Here is a 19,776-nt window from a genome sequence, read left to right as displayed (position 1 = left end):
CCCAGGTGGCTGCTTGACCAAGGCAGGGAAGTGAGAAAGTCTGGGCAGATCAGTGCTGGTTTGTTTGTTTTCCTTGAAGTCCTTCTGCCTCCCTACACCAAAGCCAAAGCTGTTTCCTGCTGTCTTCTGGGCTGCAACCATAAAACCCATAGAAGACTTGGCTGAAGGACATTCTTGGTGAATGTCCTCCTGCCCAAAACCCTGCATGACAGGGGCTATAGGGTCTCCTAGGTGACCCTTGGCATCCAGAAGCTTCTTGGTAGCACATGCCCAGGAAGCTTCCGAAAGACATTCAAAGTGCCCTCTGAGGTGGTTAATAGACATGCGTGTAAATTTGTAGAGGGTGGGAAGGGAATGGGCGAGAGGTTCAGGGCTCCAGAACTCTGCAGGGCTAGGAGACCAGAGTTTCTGCCATGGAAGAGAAAGCCCTTAGGCTGGAGGATTTCATTCTTCCCTGAAGCATCCACCCCATAAACTAATCAAGGGGCCTGGGGGGAGTGCCAGACACCTGGGAACAGGAGAACCCAGAACTCCAAGTGCGGTCCCCCAGTGACTCAGGCCTCCATGTCCTGGAGGGAACACTCCAATCTGTCTGGCTTCTTTCTGGACTCAGCCTGAGTCCTCCTGACAGGCAGAACACTGCTTCTCAACCTAGCCTCCTGTGCTTGATTTCTTCAAGACATGGGTGGTTCATTCCTTTCCATCCTCACCAATAAATTTTTTCATTCACTAGCCTGGGTGTAAATGTTCACATACACTCCCACCTGCTCCTCATGGGAACCTCATAAACCAGGGCAGGTGAGCCCAGCTTGCCGATGAGGAAACAGAGGCCCCTACAGTGGGTGGCCTGCTGGAGATCACACAGCTGGCCAGGTGCAGAGCAGGATTGGTGCCCAGGTCTGATGAAGTCCAGGGACCCCAGTTTCTCTCTTGCTCCGGGGTTGTCTGTTCTCAGGTCTCGTGGTGGTGGCAGCAATGCCTCCTACTGGTGACTGTCATGCCCAGCAAGGATGGAGAAAGCAGAGACAGAGCTGATTGAAATGGGACAGCCAGACTATCTATCATACATGCCCCGGGAGCAGTGGTTTTCAAGCAGTGGTTCTCAAATAGTGAAGCAGCAGGACCTGGTTCCCGTGATGCCCTATGCCAAAGTCCAACATAGAAAACAGACCAGATGGGACAGCTGGGTTGAGTGGGGAGGGACTGGGTACCCTGCCCACTGGGCTGCCCTCACCCTGCTCAGAGGCCCCCAGTCTCCTTGGAGGCCTCTGTGAATTCTGTTTACCTATAGCAGGGTGTGAGAGGTCACACTTTCAATTCAAAGAGAGCTTCTGCTCCCTTCCCCCAGCTCACCCCCTTGTCTCTGTTTTGCAGGGTGACATGGGCTTGCCTGGGCTCCTTGGGAATCCGGGACCTCTTGGACGAAAGGTACACCTTGGTTTTGAAGCTTTGCCTTGCTCGGGTGGCTTCCTAGTAAGCAAGTCATCTGGCAGGAGCTCTGGGAGCCGCTGCCCCCCTCCCTGTCCGCCTCTCTCTGGCCCCAGCCCAGCTTCCATGGGCACATGGAACATTGGCGGGAGGTGAGAGAGGTTTGTGAGGATCTGTGCTTGCCTGGGGTGGGCAACACCATGGCTTGGAATAGGTCCCCTCAACCACGGTGAATGAGGTGTGACAAGAAGTGGCCCGGGTTCATTGTCCTTCCAGGGGCCCAGCTGCTCCTGGGAGGGTCCCCTGAGGAGCCATGGGTGGTAGAAGGAACTTTGTCAGAGCTGGAAGGGCCTGCAGCAGCCCGGCTCCACCTCCAACCCGCCCAGCAGCTTTGGGCCTGGGTTTCGCCTCCCAGTGCCTCTGCCTCCTCCCACCTGGGTGGAGACAATAACCCCCTTCCCTTGACCCTCTGCTGCCTGGGGCAGGCCTGCAGCAGAGAGGGAGAGGTCTCTGGGTTCAGTGAGACCCAGGTTCTACTCCCAGCTCCACCATTCCCCAGCTGTGTGACCTCGGGCAAGTCTAGACCCTCTCTGAGTCCAACATTCGACCCTCCCTGCTAAGCTGCAGGGCACGGCAAAGGCTCTGTAAAAGCAAGTTCTCTGTACCTTCTGAGCTGTTGTCATGTTGCCCCACCCCCATCCCTGCTTCAGCCAAGTTGGGGGTGGGAGTTACTTCCTTAAACGCCCCTGGGGGAGAGTCCGTCATTTTACTGCTTGGTGCCTCCAGCTTACTGTGCCCCTGGATTTCTCCCCAGCCAGGGCCCCTCATCCTTCAGATGCAACTGTAGTTGTGCACACTTCAGGAAGCCCTTCCGGAACCCGCAGCTTCGGGCCAGAAGCCTGCACTCTGTCCAAGGGCCCCAGCCCATCCTAGCCTAGTTATTTTCACTGGAGCCTAGCACAGGGCCTGCACACAGTAAGTGTCCAGGAAACAGGAGGACGATGGAGGCCAAGGGTCAGCTGCTTCTTGCAGGGAAATCTCCCACTGCCGATGAGCTTTCCAGTAAATACATCGGCATAGGTCTCCATGTCTTAAGCTTCTACCCTGGCTCCCAGCTGTGGCCACAGCTTCCGTCTCTCGGGGCCATCTGGTTCTCATCGGGACAGCTGTGGGGCCTCCCAGATCCATCCTGTCCTTGCTCCGAGGGTCCGCATGGCACAGGGACTCGGAGCATCAGGCCCCCCTCATCCCTTTCTTCAGACCGGAGCCTGTGGCTGGTTGTGAGCTGGGGAAACATGGAATTTGCTGGCTCAGAGAACACTCAGGGCCTCCCTCTCCCCACTCACTTCCCCTCTGGGCTCCAGCGCTTTCTGATGGATGAAGTGTGAGTGGAAAGTCTCCTTCCAGTCCTGGCTCATAAAGCAGCTGGTGGTGGTCTCGCTCTGAATGGCAGTGGGAGTCTAGCAGAGGTGGCGGGAGATGGGAAAACAGACTGGACTGGCTCCTGCCTGGGTTCCAGGGCTCCCCACTCACAGCAGATGCCCCAGGAGGCCAACCAGGATGGACCAGCTCACCTGAGTGGGGCGGAAGCTGTCTTTTGTAAATTAAGGAGGAGCCTCGGTGTGGTCGGAAACCGATTTGATAAGGCCACTTAAACCCTCGGTACCCCCTCAGGCCAGCCTGCTCAAACCCAAGGAGTTTGGTCTGCGGCAGCCCTGTGCCAACCTGCTCACAGAGGGCAGTGGGCGGAGCATGGAGGGCTCAGGTCCCCAGTGTGGGGAAGCAGGACCGACAGAGTGGGCGACTGCGTCTGGAATTGTCGCTGTTTGTAAGCCGTCTCTCCTCCACGAGCATCTTTGGTGACAACAGTGGCCGCTTTGCCCTGGTCCTGTTGGGTGGCTTTTCTGCCGCATCTCATGTGGGAAATGGTCAGAGAACGGGGACGTTGGCCAGCACGTTGAATTTTGGTGTCACCTCAGAGTGACACCAATAACCCTAGTCATTCTGTTACTCCGCAGAATTGACTGAATGCCTGCCATGTGCCAGGCACTGAGCTGAATAAATAGACAAAATTCCTGCCTCTCCTCTCCAGAGCTTTTATTCTTGCGGGGGAAGACAGACAGAAACAACAGAAAACAGCAGAAACATAAAGTTTGTTAGAAGATGAAAAGGGCCCTGAGACAAAATAGGCAGAGAAAGGAGTGGGGGTTGGGCCGGTTCCCGTATTAAATAGTGTGGTGAGGTCGAGGGGGCACAGAGTCCCCGTCCCTCATCACGTCATTTCCTCCCAACAGCTCTCGACAGGTGAGGCAGCCTTGTGCCACTTTACAACTGAGAAAGCCAAGGTCACATAGGCCTCATTCATTCATTCATTCGTTCATTCAATCATTTGTTCATTCATTCATTCATCCGTTCGTGCATTTGTTCATTCCTTCGTTCTGCCACTCAGTCACTTTGCAAACACATATCTGCATCTCAGGCCCTGCACCAACAACGGTGCTACCCACAGTTGAGATCACTGTGGGGCATCGAGGAGGGTGAAGTCTCTGGTCCCCAGCCCCACACTGCGTTAGAGCCAGCTGGGGAGCTTGGGCCCCACCACAGGGGTCCTGCTTCTATTGGTCTGAGTGGGACCCTGGCACCAGATTCTCCTGTGCAGCCAACACTGAGAGCCAATGGTTTAATGGAAATACCTTTTAGGGGCACTAAGAGGCAGAGCTGAGATTTGAACCTAGGTCTCTGCCCCTCAGGCTCTCTTTCTCTCCACTGTGCTGAATGACACAGCTTCTCAAATAAGAATGGGCCCATCCAGTGAAAAAGAGGCTGCCCGCCTGAGGTTCGTCTCTCTGCATCCAGCTGCCGTGCTCGCTGAGGAGCTTCGCTGGGCCGATTTCCAAGGGCTGGGCAGGGGCATAGACCAGGGCAGACAGACCTGGATGGGAGCCAGCTCTGCCCCTTTCCTGCCATGTGTTTAGTGCAGTGGCCTGGGTTGCTTCATTGAGTGGTTGGGAGTGTTCAGGGAGATATTACATCCTCCAGGACCTCACGCAGGGCTGGCACATGGGAGGCACTACATATATACTTGTTCAGTGAATGAGTGAATGAATGGTCATGCTGATCTTAGAGGAGAAGCGCCGAAGGTCTTGCCTGCCTGGCTCCATCAGTCATCTTGCTTTGTAGCTCATTAACTGCCCTCCACTAGCCAAGAAGTTGATGGTCCGCACCTTGGGAGGGCGGAGTCCCATGCTGTCCCTGGTCTGACGCTCCTTTCCCTCCTATAAATCCAGGGGTGATTGTGTGCCCCAGAGAACAGTTAGCAAAATGCCTAGAGACATCTTTGGTCATCACAGCTGGGAAGGGGTTGCTACTAGCTTCTAGTGGGTAGAAGCCTGAGATGCTGTTAAATATCCTGCCGTGTACAAGGCTGCTGTCCCACCCAACACTCAGCACCCAGCCCGCAGTGCAGCAGTGCTGAGGCTGAGCAACTGCTGTGCAGAAATCCTGTCTACCCCCAGCCCTACATATGCTTCAGTATTAATTCCTCCTGGCCACCTTCCTGCAGCCCTCACCCTGCCCATGAGCCCTGCCTGTGCCACCTGAGTTGGCCACCACCTGTGGGAAGCTGTCATAAAATGGGAGGGCAGAGGGGGCCATCTGGGACTGTTTGGGGGAGCATGGTTGAGGCTGCCTGAGGCAATCTCCTTCCTTTCTGCAGCTCTACCTGCTCCACCCTGATGTAGCACCCCCAGTTCCACGCAGTGCCCTTACCCAGAACCTTCTCCAGGCTCCCCTGCTGCAGAGCTGCTCTGGGCTGCTGGGGCCCACACCCGCTGCCATTCTGAGGTCCAGTTCCCCTCTGCCCTCCCACCTGGCTCCTCCTTCAAACCTCAGTTTACAATGCTGCCTGCTCCTGTTGGACTGTCCACACTCTCCCAGCACTCCGTGCTCCTCCTTCGTTCCATGTACTGTGCATTTAATGCCTGTAACCTCTTCTAGAAGGTGCGGAGTGTGTTTGTTTTGTTCACCAGTGTGTTCTTAGGGTCTAACACAGGGTCTGGCTTGTTTTAGGGGCTCAGCAAACCTTGGCTGAATGAATGAGCCATACAGAAGTTGTACCTTCCTGCCCTGATATTCTAAGTACCCGCTGAGCAGAGTCTGGTGTCAGATACCTGGCCGTGCCGTGCTGGACTCGGCTTTCGGAGAAGGCACGCTTTCAGCATTCTGTCATTTCTGCGCCAGCAGGATACTCTGAGAGCCCGGCTGGGGAACTGAAGCTCCAGGAGGGGCAGGGACTTGCCCAGTATCATGTCATGGGTCACCCTACCTCTTGGCATGTTTCTTCCTCGCTGATCCTTCCTGCTAAGTGGGGCTCTCCATCCTGTTGATTGCCCTGTGGGGGCATGTGGGCTGCAAGGTGGTAGGGGAGTCTCATGGAGCACTAAGCAAGTATGGTGAGTTCCATTCTCCTGCAGGAGAAGCCAGGGCCTCCTACAGGCTGAGGTGGAGTCTGGGTGAACAAGTTGGTCCCCAGGACCCTTGGGCAAGGACAGGACCTCCCTCCGTTCTCTGCCCAAAGCCCAAATAGCACCCCAGCCAGGGGGAGACTGTCTGCAGCAACAGTGAGGTGATGTCTGGTTTCTCCTTGTGCATTGTAAGCAATGATTAATCTGGCTTCCAAACCAAAATATAGACTGAGCTCTATTATAAACACGGGTCCTCCGGAGACCCGCCTGCTGGGCAGCAGGAGGCCCCTTGCGAACTCCGTGGTCCCTGGAGCTGTCCTGAAGCATCTGCTCTGCCCTAGTGCCAGTCAGACACCGATTCCCCATGGAGCAATCACTGCCCGTGGGTCCACCTTGTGGTCAGTGCCTGCCCCTTAATTGCTGGGGCCCTGGAGAAGATAATGGTTTAGATTGTCGCGGGTCCTGGGGCCCTGTCATTTGAAGCTATTTGGCTGGCCTCAGCTGGGTAAACACTGTGAAGGTATTTCCAGGGACCATACGAACCTCCTGTCCATCCCACCCTTATGCCGTGGCTGTGCTCCCTCTGCTGCTCCTGTCCAGCCAGGAGAAACAGGTATTCATGGCCATGTTCAGGGTCCTTCAGGATCCACTAACTGGGAGAGACCTAGGAATCGTGGCCTTCTAAACAAAGGCCAGCCCAGCCAGACTAGAGTCTAGGGAACCGTTCTGTCTTGGCTATAACTTGCTAAGTAATTCTGGGCAAGTCTCTTTCCCTCTCTGAGCCTCAGGGTCTCCGTCTGTTCAATAAGAAAGGAGGTTGTCAAATTGATGGCTTAAGTCCTTTACAACTCAGGTACTCTGGGGTTCTGTGACCATCCTCCTCCGCCTCAGCAACGCTGCAGTGATCTGCAGACTCTGTCCTGGGGAGGTGGGTCTGTAAGGGGGTCTTTCCCTGAATGGCCCTTTGGCTCTTCTAAGTGGCCATCAGGCCTCAGTATGTGTGTAGGGATTAGTGTCACAGCCACACACTGCCCTTGGGAAGCTGTGTGGCCCCAGGAAAGTCACTTTACCTCTCCGAGCCTCAGTTTCCTCAGCTGGCAAGTGCGCCCAGTAATTCCTACCTCCAGGAGTGACTGCAAGGAGCTAATGAGCTTATGTATTTAAGGCTTTCATGCCGAGCCAGGCATAGGGAGGCCAAGGTTCATATCCCCGAGGTTCACTGGTTTCCTTTTAGCTGTGTCCTGAGAAAAGGTTTTGCTTAAAATCTCTTCCCAAGATTTCACTGGCCATAGTTCTCTGCTAAAGCATTGGTTTCCAGAAGGTTTCTTTGTGGCTGCCAAGGAAGTCCGAGGAGCCAGTGACCTTCGGACTCCCTAGTTGCCTTTAATGCTTCTCTTGAGATCCCTGCCCCATTATTGCATTGGGTCTTTACAACAACCCCTCAAGGCAGGCAGAGTATGGCAGAATGAGGCTCAGAGAGGGCAATCGCCTGTGCCAAGCCACAGAGCCTAGAGCTCAAAGCTAGAGTCAAGGGCTTTGCTTTTTCTTCCTTTTCTGCAAATTCCAAGTGGAGAAAGATAATACTGATGGTGATGATACAGACCATATCATGACACATCCCTGCTCAAAAGCTTCCATGGTTTCCCGTCATATTACCACCCTGTAGGCACTGGCTTCCTGCTTCTTCCCTGACCACGCCCACCCCTCTACCTTTCCCCCTTCACCATTCTGCTCCAGTCACAGGGACCTCATCCTTTTTCGAACCCACCCGAGAGTGACCTTGCCTCAGGGCTTCCACACCTGCTGTTCCTGCCTTTTCCCAGAGATCCAGTCCCGTGTCCGGCTCTCTCACCCCATCCCACTCATCAGAGCGGGCTCCCTGCCTGCCCACCTGCAGGCACATCCACCTCAGCCCTGCTACTCTCTGTCCTCTAACTCTGCTCGCTTTTCTTCAAGGCACTGGTCACTCCCACACATCATCTCTTTTTAAAGTTTAATTTTGAATTATGGTTACAAAACTCCACAAAATTTATTATTCTAACCATGTGTAAGTGTGCAACTCTATCATGTTAAGTGTATTCATTCATGATGTCGTGCAACCATCTCCGGACTCTTGCAAACCTGAAACTCTGCACCATGAAAACGACTACTCCCCATCCTCCCTTCCCCCAGACATTATCCTTTGTGTTCACCTGTTCTGTGTCTCCTTCACTGGACTGTGAACTTTATGGAGGCGGGGGGATTTTGTCTCCCCATTTGTCCTACGTGTAGAATGGTGCCGGCACATAAATGTTCGGTGAATGTTGAATGAATGAATGAAGTGTAGGAAGATCATGAAGATAACAGCAGCCGGTCACTACAGGGCCCTGGGATTTAATGCTGGACACTGTGCTGAGTGCGTCACACTCGCTACATCGTGCAACCCATGAGCCACCCATGGTTACAAGAATAGAAACCAGCACTCAGAGAGGTGACATCGGGGGCCCCAGGTCTCACAGCCAGCCCACAGTGAAGCAGGAGAGGAACTCAGAGCAATCTAAACCCAGGATCTTCACCGTGCTGCATGCCCGCACTGGCTGTGGTCTGTGCCTCAGTTTGCCCACTGGGGAAAAGAGCACACGCCCACGTTGGAGAGTCTCACCCAGCCATACTGAGTCTATCTCATGGGTTCTTAATGAGATGCAATCATATTGCTGGGCCGTCTGAGGCATGAGTAGGTGTGGAAGGAATGCTTGTAAACTCCCCAAACCTGGGTCAAACTGACTCTGCTGTTTATAATTAAGTCCCACTTCTTGGGTGCTTGTGGGGGTGCTCTCTACATGCCAGGGATGTCTGCAAGGTTCTCTGTGTGGCCTCGTGTGTCAAAAGGACCCTGTGGTGAGTGTGAACCTGCTGGTCCTTAGCAGTGGAACTCGGGGTGAGTGGCTGCAGGTCTCTGAGGCTCGGTTTTGTCGTCTCTGAAATGGAGATGGTAACCCCTACCTGCCCCTCGTCTGGCTGTTGTGAGGGCTAGAGGAAGTCACGTCGGAGTTGTCCTGAGTAAGCAGCCGCAAAGGCTCTGCTCACATCAGGTGTGTGCACCTATGTGTGTGCTCCAGTGTCTTGGGTGGCACCCTCTGGGGGAGCCTTGCAACTCTAAGTCTCAAATGCCAGCACTGAAGGGGGCACAGGGTTTAAACTCCTTCATGGGAGTCCCAGAGAAAGAAGGGCAGTGACCCACCTAGAGGTGCCCAGTCAGTCAGAAACCGTCTGACGTAGAAGCCCCCTGCTCGGTCTTATTTCACAGCAGCTCTGAGCTGATGGAAACTTGATATCTGAGGGTTCCCTTCGGAGAGCTCCCAACTCATAAAATGACTGAGGGGTCATCCCTGCGCAGCCTGAAAGCACACAGTCCTTTTGATTCTCTTGACCTAGATGACCTGGCCTTGAACCATGCTAGTTGGGCCATAGGGACAGAGGGTCAGGTTGGTGCTGGGGTGTGGCCAGACTCCTCCCTCTATCAAGCTTTTGGGTGGCCTCTGTCTCGTTGGAATAGTTCCTGGAACCAGTGAGAGGAAGGCAGGCAGTTATTTTGGTTAATGTATTTGGCCAGTGAGATCTTTTCCAGTAGGGGGTTCCTGAGAAGGGGCAGGTCCTGACAGAAGGTTCCAGAATCACAGGGTGGTTGGGCATATCCTAGACCTTGAGGTCCAATCAGTCTAGGACCCCACCCACCCACTGAGAACTCCCTCCACCCCAGCTTCTGGCGGTCCCATCCTCTCTCTGGATTTGGAAAAAATGGTTACCATACAACATCCGTCTGTCCTGGTAGCTGTATGTCGGTTCAGCTCACAAACTCTGCCTGAGGAGTGAATGGCCCCTCTGATGCTTCTAGTCCAGAACCATTAGTAGCGGAGAGGAAACCGTAGGTGCCAACTAACCCTGATATACATGTATCCACTCAGCAGGTATTTATTGACCATGCACTACATCCCCGCCGTGGTGCAAATGGTGCAGAAAAGGCAGGCAGGGAGGCTGGGCCTCGAAGATCCACAGGCACAGGTGTGTCTTCCTGGCCTGATGCGGTTCCTTTCCCCACAGGGATTCAAGGGCTATCCTGGACCAGCGGGGCACCCCGGAGAACAGGTGAGGACCACGGCCGCAGCCCCACCCTGCTTGCTCTCCTGCATTCCAGCCCCTGCCTGTCCTTGGCCTGCTCCCCGGGCCCTGCTCCATGAGCAAGCCCCAGTGCCAGGTGGCTGTGCCTCCTGTCCAGCTGGGGCCCCCACCCCACCCCACCCCACCTCGCCCCACCCCACCTTGCCTCCCCCGCAGCCACATCTGCCTGAAAGAGCTGGAGTCCGCACTGGCCCGGCATTGGCACGAGCCACTCAGCTCCAGTTAGAGCCATGAATAGCTGGCCTGTTCCGGGCGATGTTAAGGGATATTATACACGCCGCCACGGGCTTTGTAGGAATTTTGGCTCCCCTGGCCCAAATCAAACAGCAGTGGCTGCCAGCTTGGGAGAGCCAGCCAGGCCTCCTCAGTGTGTTCTTATTCCTGGGCCGCCAGCACAGGGGGTTTTGTCCCTCTGAGCTGGTCTGACCGGTTTCACAGAGAGGTGGGCTTGGGGGCCCAGCAGGCCAGTGGCTTCCCCTTCTTCCCATTTCGGCTCACATTCCCGCCCTTCTCTTTGTCCATTGTGAGCCCCAGTCCCCCACCACCCCTCCGACTGGAGCTGGGCAGGGTCTCTCCTTGCCTCATGTTTCTCTCTGTTCCTTTGCAGGGGCAGCCGGGACCAGAGGGCAGCCCAGGGGCCAAAGGTTACCCTGGCAGGCAGGTGCAGTATATGGATTCTGGAAGCTCTGTGGCCACGGTGGTGTGGAGATGGCCACAGTGCCCCAGGCAGAAGGAGGTGGTGGGCTGGGGGCGAAGGAGCTGCACCTGCTGGGTGGGCCCTGAAGAAAGGGATGTTCAGAGGGCTGGAGCCAGGCAGCAGGGCATGGATGCTCAGAGAACAGAGGAAAGGAATTCTGATGAGGTGGGGGGTGAGGCTCCAGAGACTCGTCCGACCCAGTCTGTCCTTGAGCCGCCTCCCCGAGATCCTGGGGCAGCTGGGGCTCTGAGTGAAGACCTCCAGTCTAACCCATCCCCACTCTCCAGAGGGAGACAGGACTCGCCCTGGGCTGTTGACAGCCAGTAGAACGTCTCCATGTGTTCTTGTCCACTGTCTTTTATGTTTCAGGGGTTACCTGGTCCTATAGGAGACCCTGGCCCCAAAGGCAGCAGGGTAAGTGGGCCTTGGCAAGTGCCATACAGGTGGGGCCATGGGGGACATAACCTTTTCCTTCCAGTGGGCCTGAGAGAAATCAGGGCTGGGAGGCCTCCACCCGGTGTCTATTATCGGGGGGCTGGGGCTGCAACCCACCCCTAGAGTGCTCCCTGGAGAGCAGAGGGACAAGGGAAGGGCCCGGTGATGGGGGACTCTTGAGCCAGGCTTGAGCCATAGCCAGGCAGACTGGGCAGCAAAGGGTCTGCTGGGGGCTCAGCCACAGTCCACCTGCCTCCATCAGGCATTTGCATGCCATGTGCCCTAGCACATCCCAAGTGACGGGGACCAAAGCCAGGCCACTTTGTGTGTCACTGGACTCCTCAGAGCCCCTGCTGCTGTTCCCAACTGAGGGCAAGGGGCCCACCCTTTGGGAAGGCCAGTGGTGTCTGACGGCTGAACACTGCCTAGGTCTCGAGGCCCATAAAACATCGACTGTCCCCATCCTGCAAGGGGAGCCAACCCTGAGTAGCCAGCTGCCTCAGTTTGCTCGTCTTTACAATGGGGGTGACGTCCATCCTACCTATAGCATGGTTATGGGGTTCCAGGAATTTGGAAGCAAGTGGTGCTGAGGAGGGACCACCAGGTGGGGGCTCCCAGGTGAGCTGTGGGGCGGTAGATTAGGTTCTGGGGAATTGAATGGCAGTAAGTGGAGTTTGGAAAGCTGAGAGTTATCTGGTGGAATCACCTCTTATACATCCAAGGACACTGGGTTCACGGGGGGCGGGGAGGGGGGCAGCGACGGCCCTAGTTAAGATGAGGACTCGGGGGTTCTGAGAACTGGGCTCGCCACCTCTCAAAGAATGCCCAGCAAGTGGGTCACACGGTTTGCAGCCAGCCCCGGTCTATGTGACGTGTCCTCTATTCCTGAGCCAAAGCTATTTATGGCCACAGTCTCGGCTCTAATCCCAAGAACTAACAGGCAGCTGTTAGGAGAGCATCTGGGAGGTAGGCAAGGGGGTGGGTGGGCAAGCTCCCCAGCTGCCCAGGCCGTGGTGGTGATGGTGGTGGTGGTGGTGGTGAAGGTGGTGATGTGCAGGGGCCAACGAGGCTCCTGTCCTAGGATGTTGAGCCTCCCTTAATCTACCTGTCCCCACAAGCTGTGACCCCAGAGGGTCCTTCTGAACCCAGGGAGGTCTTCTTGGTTCTGCCACAGGGTCTCTGATCTGCCAGGGGGACAGCAGGAGTGACAGGAATCTGGGGCTGCGTGACGTTTGCCATACCCGAGGCCACATGTGGAGAGAGGGCTGGTCCTGCCCAGCACACCCATCTCCAGGGTCACGGCCCTGAGCAGCCTGGGGGAGCCGGACTGTGCTGGCTCCCTCCCAACCTTGCCATCACTGGTCTCATATTTATGAAGCAGGCAGAGGGCAGGCTTTGGGGTCAGGGCGACTGGCTCTGAGACCTGTTCTGCCACCAACCATCTGTGGGATCTTAGCAAGTTACTGGACCTCTCTGAGCCCATTTTCTCACCTGTGGATCTGGGTTATAAACCCCTCTTGATCAGCAAATGTAATTCATCAATGTGACGGATATTGTCATGCTGGGTGCTAAAAGGTTTTGCGACCTCTTGACCTTTTAGGGAAGGACAGATGGTTATAAGCCTGCACTGTTGCTTTTTTGTGGGAGGCAGTATGGTAGGGTGGTTAGGAGCCCAGCCTGGGACTCTGATGACTTGATTCCAAATACCAATTCTACCACATTCTAGCAGTGTGACCCTTCACCTCCCTGGGCCTGAGTGTTCCCGCCTCAACAGGGGGCTGACTAATCAAACCTACTTTCTGGGGGTGTAGTGAGGACGCGGTGAGTGCGCCAATGCGTGCAAAGTCCTGAGAACTGGGCCTGCCCCATAGATGGTGCTCAGTAAAAATTAGCTTCTGTTACAGTTATTTTTAAGTCATTCCACCAACATCTAGAACATGCAGATAGTAACAGGAGCCGTGGGCTAGGTCCCAGCTTTTGAGAAGTTCCAGGCTAATGAGGACATGAACCGTGGACACAGGTAATGAAGACACAGTGGAGAGAGTGGTAAATCCTATGAACTGAGGTGCGAAGATGGTGCGGGGCAGAGAGAGGAGATTGCCTCTGGTTTGGGGCGTCAGGGCTGTTTGCCACAGGAGTCAGCATTACAGCTGGGCTTGGAAGGAGTTGCTCTGCCATCGTGGGGGTAGGAAGAGCGTGCCTGGTGGGGGGCACAGCGCAAATAAAGGCTGAGAGACAGAAACCCAGGAGTATTCTGGGGTGGTGGGCTCCGCCCCTGACTAGTTGTATCCCTTCATCTGCAGAGCCTTGCTCTGTCCAGAGGACAGAGGGGATGACGGCCAGTCTGCAGGCTCCTTGGGAGGGTTGAATGCAGTGGTACACAGGTGCCTGGCGGAACGTCAGCCGGCTGGCTGGGGTGGCAGCTGCTGTAATTGCTGGCACTCAGGTGGCCATGGGGGGATGTGAGTCTCAAAGCCAGAGGTGAATGGGAGCCCCACATCCTAGGTCTTCGAGGCCTATGAGGAGGCCCATCAGAAGCCATAAGTGCCTCCCGGTGTCCCGGGGTGGTGGGAGGGGCCTGCTGCCACTCTAGCATCTAACCCAGTTGAGAGCTTCCTTCCTGCAGGTCCTGGAGCCCCCCGGCTCGGGACGGGCCTCCCCCTGAGAGCGCCCGTGCCCTTCCCTGGCGTGAGGGTATGTGCCTTTGGACTACATCGTGGGAGCCAGCACCATGCAGTCCATGGGCATATACACTTGCCTCAAGGCCTATGTCATCGAGGAGCCGCCAGAGCCACCACTGCCACCAGCCAGGAAGAGGAGCCGGAGTGTGGGAGGGCCGCGAGCGGGCTGGGATGGGTCGGGCCAGCCACACCCCGCCCCTCGGCCCCTCTGACCCCCCTCCTGCTCTTTCCTAGGGCTACATCGGGCTTCCAGGGCTCTTCGGCCTGCCAGGGTCCGATGGAGAGCGAGTGAGTGTGCTTTCTTTGTTGACCTCTTCCCCACCCCCCTGCTGGGTGGAATCCCTCCTAGACAGGTGCCCTTGAGTTAAACAGGAGTCCACTAAGGGGACAGAGCAAGGCAGAAGCCTTGCAGGCATAAGGAACAGAGTGTGCAAAGTCAGGGACATAGGACAGCGTGGCAAGTCTAACCGTCAGTGCAGTCCCGAGTGCAGAGTGTGAAGCAGGGAAGACGAGGCTGGAGGGGGAGCCGGGGCCCAGTTCCATGTCACTCAGAGGCCAAGGTCAGGAAGGAGACTCTGTTCTGAGAGCACGAGGCACCTCTGAAGGGCTTCCAGCAAACAAGAAATTGGCCTATTTTACATTTCAGATCAAGCATCTGTAAACTATGGCCTGCGGGCTAGATCCTGCCAGTCGTCTGGTTTTGTAAAGTTTTATTGAACACAGCTGTGTGCGTCATCTCTGGTCGCTTTTGCTCTCAGTACAGAATTGAGTCCAGAGACTGTATGGCCCATAGGCCTCTGGACTTTCCTCTCTGTCCCCTCCCTGCCTGAGCCTGTATTTGGGACTCATATGTAACCTCATCACCAAGCTGAGTAGAGAGAATCTTAGGAAAGCAGAAGAAGCACTTATTAAGCACCAACTGAATACCAGGAATACTAGGTACTTTTGGGAGGCTCTGCACAGTTCAGGTCCACGCGTACCCACCTTCATGGAGTACAAGGGCCATCCATCTGCTGTGCACATCACTGGTACCGACTGTGCCCATGTCCTGGACGCTAGGCCCTCTGTGACTTCCTCTGTGGGTGCTTGGGGGCTGGCTGGCCCCTGCTGGAATCTTCTCCTGACCCCTCCTCTGTCTCTTCCTCCACAGGGCCTGCCTGGCGTTCCTGGCAAGAGGGGCAAGATGGGTAGGCCGGTAAAGATTTTCCGTGTCTATTACGCAGACTCTATGGGGGAACCTGACCTCCCGCTGGCCGCGCTGCCCTGTCTACCTGCGGCCTGGGCATTCTCTGCTTGCTCCTCTGCTCAGCCATCACTGTGCTTTGAGTGTGTGGGCTGGCATTCGGGGCTGTCTGGGCCTTGTGTCCTGCTTCCTGGCTGGGGCTGGGGTTCCCGTGGGCTCTGGGCCCCTCTGGGCAAGAGCCCCTGTGTATGTGTGTAGGCGCCGATTGCTCTGCAGTGCAGCTCTGTGTCCGGAGTGGCGGTTCTGCCGCCTGGGTTGTGCGTGTCTGTGCTGGGGGCCTGCTCAGACTGCGGGATCTTGGCTAGGACGTGCGTTGGTGCTCCTAACTCAAAGAATAGTCTCTGTTGTCTTGGCACCCCGGTTTCACCTGTGCACACACAGGGACAGAGGGCGCTTGGGTACTGGGAAGCCCCCAGCAGGCGTGGCCACAAGAGGGAATCGGCAGTAACCCCCCATCTGCCTGCTTTGCCCGTGACTCCAACGTGGTGGGAAATTATTTTTCCCCTTGTCTGGGAGTCTGTGGGGCAGGAAGAGGAAGCCGAGGCAGAGAGAGATTAAGTAATTTGCTGGTGGTTTCACACTGAGTAAACAATAGAGCTAGGGTTCTGACTCGGTTTGTCCCCAGGGCCTCTGACCTCAGCGATGGCTCAGGCGCACTGGTTGGTGACACTGTTTAATAGTGGGTTCCCTAGAATTTTGGCTTGAGGGAAATCTGCTCATTTCAGTGCTCTCACATTCACAAGGGGAAACTGAGGCTCTGAGAGGTAGAGCGGTGTGCCCAGGGTCCCGCTGCCAGGCTGAGGGATATCCAGGATGGTTGCTGAGGTGTGGTTCTTTCAGGTGCTACCCCCGTGGGGCCTGACGGCTCCCTGCCTCTGCCCTGCGGGTGAACACCTGGACTGGGAGCCATCATCAGCTCTGGGTCTGGGGTTCCCTCGGCTTGTGGTTGATGGAGAAGGGGCTGTGGGGAGGCCAGAACTTGAGAATCACCTGGGAGGGAGCCCGGAGCACTCACGGCCGGCCAGGAGGGGGTTGTCTGTGATTCTGGGGTTGGCTGCATCTCCACAGGCACCCACCTTGCTCCTTGCAGTGCAGAGACCTGGGCACTCTGGGGACCAAGTTGGGATACAAAGGAGAGCAAGGTCCAGGTTCTGGCTGCAAGGAGCTGACAGGAGGCACCTCACCCACAGGCCCGGGCCCCTCTCTGCCCTGGGGTCTGTCACCTGACATGCAGATCTGGGCCGGGAGCAGCTACTGATACTCTGGCTTCAGGCAGGGGCCCGATGTCTCCAAGGGCTGGCATTAGGATCTGTTCCTCAAGCCAGATGACCTTGGGCAAGGAGGCCAATTCATTCATTATCCTTTCATTCGTTCATTTGTGTGTTCATTCAGTGAACATTGAGTGTGCTCTATGGGCCAGACACTGGGCTGGGTGCTGAGCAGTGAATGATACGACATTCCCATTCTCGTGGGCAGGCAGACAGACAGACAGACAGACAGACAATGGTTTTATGGAAGAATGAAAAATGAATGATGGACTGTCAGTGCTGAGTATTAAGATAGAGTAGAATGGGGGACAGTGAGGACTTGGGGTATAGGCTATTGACAAGTTGGTTCATGAACCAACTTATCTCCTCCTCACTTTTTCGAGAAACCTGAGTAAGGGGAGAATGGGAGCCCATGGTTCTCTAGGAAAGAACATTCCAGGTCAAGGCCACCTCCAGAGCCACCCATGGGGGATTTGCTCCGACTCCACCTGGGCAGCCTTGCAGAGGTCCGGGCATTGCCACTTTACAGATGTGGGATAGATCAGTGAATGAGGCGGCCAAGATCTCATGGCTTCCGAGGGCCAGAGCTGGGTTAGGATGCAGCAGCCCGGCTCCCACCTCTCCCCCCCCAGTGCAGCCGTTTAGAGCGTAGGATTTGGAGTCTCCTGAGCGCGGAGGAAGCCCAGGCACTCCTGGCGAGGGCCATGTTTCCTACACTGTCATCTCCTACCCCGTCCTCTACAGCGTCCCCTCCCCCCTTGCTACGTCCAGCGGCCCCTTCATCTGCCTGCTCCCTGAACCTGTTTTCTTCTTGGAGCCAATAGCCTCCTGCTCACGGCTGGGAAGGCGGCGCCGGCTCTGAGGAGCTCAGTGCCATTTCCCATCTGGGAGTGAGATGAGGCCACTCACTCCTCATTCAACAAAAGTTTATTGAGCGTCTACCGTGTGCCAGGTACGAGGCATAGCACTGTAGCCAAAACGGATCCCTTATTGAGGCCTTACCTGCATGGTATTTGAACTACATGTGGTTCTCCCACTGATGCTTTGAGGTCCAATTGGTTTTTCATGTGAGGAAACGGAGGCTTCGACAGCCAAAGCCATTTGCTCAGAGATCTCCAAGGCCTAAGTGTCAGCTCGTCTCTGCTTCCTTGCTCCATGCCATTAACTCCCTAAGAGTCCACGCTCCTCGATGCACAATGGGGCTGTTCCTGGCACAGGTGTGGGTGGGAGGAAACCCCTTCCCTTCAGTCAAATAACCCTATGGTCGCACAATACCCCCAAGGGCTACGAACGCCCCCTTAATTCTAGTTCAGCCCCCATGGCCAGCAAATGGGCAGGGTCTGCATTTGGATATGATAGAATATGTGTGCAATTGGACTTCATGTCACCCAGTCTTTTAGGCTTTGCGTCTGCCTCTCAGTCCTCCAGTCCAGCATGACCTCGGCCTACACACTCCTGAGTGGTCGTTAGGGCCATCCCGTCTGGCCAAGGCTCTCTAGCCCTGGCTCTGGCTTGTGGGGTTGACGGCCTCTTCTGTGATTAGGCTTATTCACGCTTTGGGCCAGGCAATTTCTAGGCACTTAGTAATAAAAGGAAATGTCAGGAGAATGAGCTGAGTTCCCTTGTGCCAGATCACCGCTGGCCTTGTTTCTGGCAGGCCTGGCGATGATTTTGCTGTAGTCCGTCTCTCTCCAGGAAGCCAGACCTCAGGTCCATGCACGCGTCTCCTTGGTGTTGGGTTTGGAGGGAGAATGTGAGAGTCCTGCTAATGGGACCCGAGAAAGAGATGGTAGAGGTCGGAGCTGTAGGAGCCTTGGTGATGAGCTGGCCCAACCTCTTTGTGAGACAGATACTCATAGCTCAGAGAGGTCAGTAATTTGCCCAAGGTCACGCAGTAAGTTGACTTTGAACCCAGGACTCTTGCTTACTTGTGAGGGTGCTCTCCACATCCCTTTTCTTCTCTCTGTGCTCACATCTTCAACCTCCAAAGGAAAACTGTAGCTCTCCTCTCCTGCTCACATCAGCTGCTAGAAAGAGAAATGCACTGTGGTTTTCTGAGGAGGGGTCCAGATATAAGATGTTGCAAACTCGGCTGGAGCAGTCAGCTTCAGGGGGTTTGTCCTGGCTGTGCTGGCTTGTTTGGGGCAAGGCACAATGACACTCACAGCTGGGATCCAAGCCATGGCTCCCAGCCGAGGGTCTCTCACCGGGGCTAGAAAGATGCTGTTCGCTGTTGAGCTGCTGGCAGACCTGGCCACCACTCACAGCTTCTCTTGTGGCCTCTGGCCAGGCCTGCCAAGGCGGGTCTTCTGTATTGAGATCCTGGAGCTTAGCACTCACCAGGCCCAGCTCTCTCTCCCACTTCCTTGGTGTGCGTGCCCCGGGGACAACAGATCTGCCCCAGGGAGAACTGAGATCTGCTCGAGGTCCCACGCCTGTCTAAGCGGGACAAAACTTTTAATATGGTGCATTTTGGTTTCAAGCTCAGGGCTCTTCCCAGTTCTCAGACTGTGGGGAGACAGGGGCCATGTGACAGATCTCCTGTTTACAAGTGGGGAAACTGAGGCCAAAATATATGAAAGTTTTTAGCCGTGGGCCAGGGATGTGGCCTCCAGTGTTCCCAACTTGAGCTTGAGCTGTCCCAGAGCTATTGGTGACTCTGGAATCCTGGCGAGAGCTCCACCTGCCTATCTCTTCCTTATTTTCTGAGGTGCCTCTTGGGTGGCTTCCTTAGTGGATTTCAAAAGAGCAGAGTGAAAACACGCTCAGCTTCCTGAGAAAAGGGTGCTGGGCCCCTCCAGGGGTCTTTTCACCTCAGCACACCTGGAGAGCACATATCTAGAAAAGAACGTGGGGTGTTTTGGGTGCTGTTGGAAAGATGCAGGTTAGATGTACGCAGGAACTTCCCGAGTTTGGAGAATGTAAGCATTGTAAGGAGGTCTCCAAGATCCTTCTGAAGGCTCTTCCCAGAGGTTACTAACTATTCCCTCTGTTGGCGCAAACCCTAACCAGTGTGCGATGATAGCACAGTAGAGTTTGCCAGGGGCTGCGTTACAACCATCTCACATCTTCTTCAGCCCAGCTCTGCCAGGTGACTTGGGCAGGACTGGGCATTTTTCAGGCCAGGGAGCTGAGCCTTGGAGGGTTCAGCAGGACTGCTGATCCTCAAGGCTGCACACTCCCCCTGCTCCTATAGCCCAGCTTCAGGGGCAGACCGTTTGGGTGGACACTGCCTGGAAGCCTCAGAGACCTCAGCCCTCAGCATCCCGCCATGGATGTGGTGACGAGGACTATCCGTCTTCATGTCTATTGTCTCTTCCCAGAGCCAAGTTCTGTCTTCTCCTGGGCCTTGTTCTGCTTGAAGTATGAGGCGTTCAGTTCTCCAGGGAGGCCTGACCTGGGG

General features: G+C 55.6%; 1 protein-coding gene across 4 annotated transcripts in view; it reads left to right on the top strand.

Moving 5' to 3' along the window:
* COL27A1 (collagen type XXVII alpha 1 chain) overlaps positions 1-19,776 on the top strand; it is a 128,327-nt gene that overhangs the window by 27,763 nt on the left and 80,788 nt on the right. For all 4 annotated transcript variants that reach the window (XM_053656263.1, XM_037139478.2, XM_037139479.2 and 1 more), the window contains exons 7-12: positions 1,375-1,428; positions 9,972-10,016; positions 10,657-10,710; positions 11,116-11,160; positions 14,097-14,150; positions 15,013-15,057. In XM_053656263.1, coding sequence (XP_053512238.1) covers positions 1,375-1,428; positions 9,972-10,016; positions 10,657-10,710; positions 11,116-11,160; positions 14,097-14,150; positions 15,013-15,057 — 297 coding nt within the window. The remainder of the gene's footprint in view (positions 1-1,374; positions 1,429-9,971; positions 10,017-10,656; positions 10,711-11,115; positions 11,161-14,096; positions 14,151-15,012; positions 15,058-19,776) is intronic.

The sequence above is a fragment of the Artibeus jamaicensis genome, unplaced genomic scaffold (genome assembly GCF_021234435.1).
Source record: "Artibeus jamaicensis isolate MK-2021 breed Jamaican fruit bat unplaced genomic scaffold, CSHL_Jam_final scaffold_1964, whole genome shotgun sequence".
Classification (NCBI taxonomy): domain Eukaryota; kingdom Metazoa; phylum Chordata; class Mammalia; order Chiroptera; family Phyllostomidae; genus Artibeus; species Artibeus jamaicensis.
This window is presented reverse-complemented; position numbering and strand designations above follow the sequence as displayed.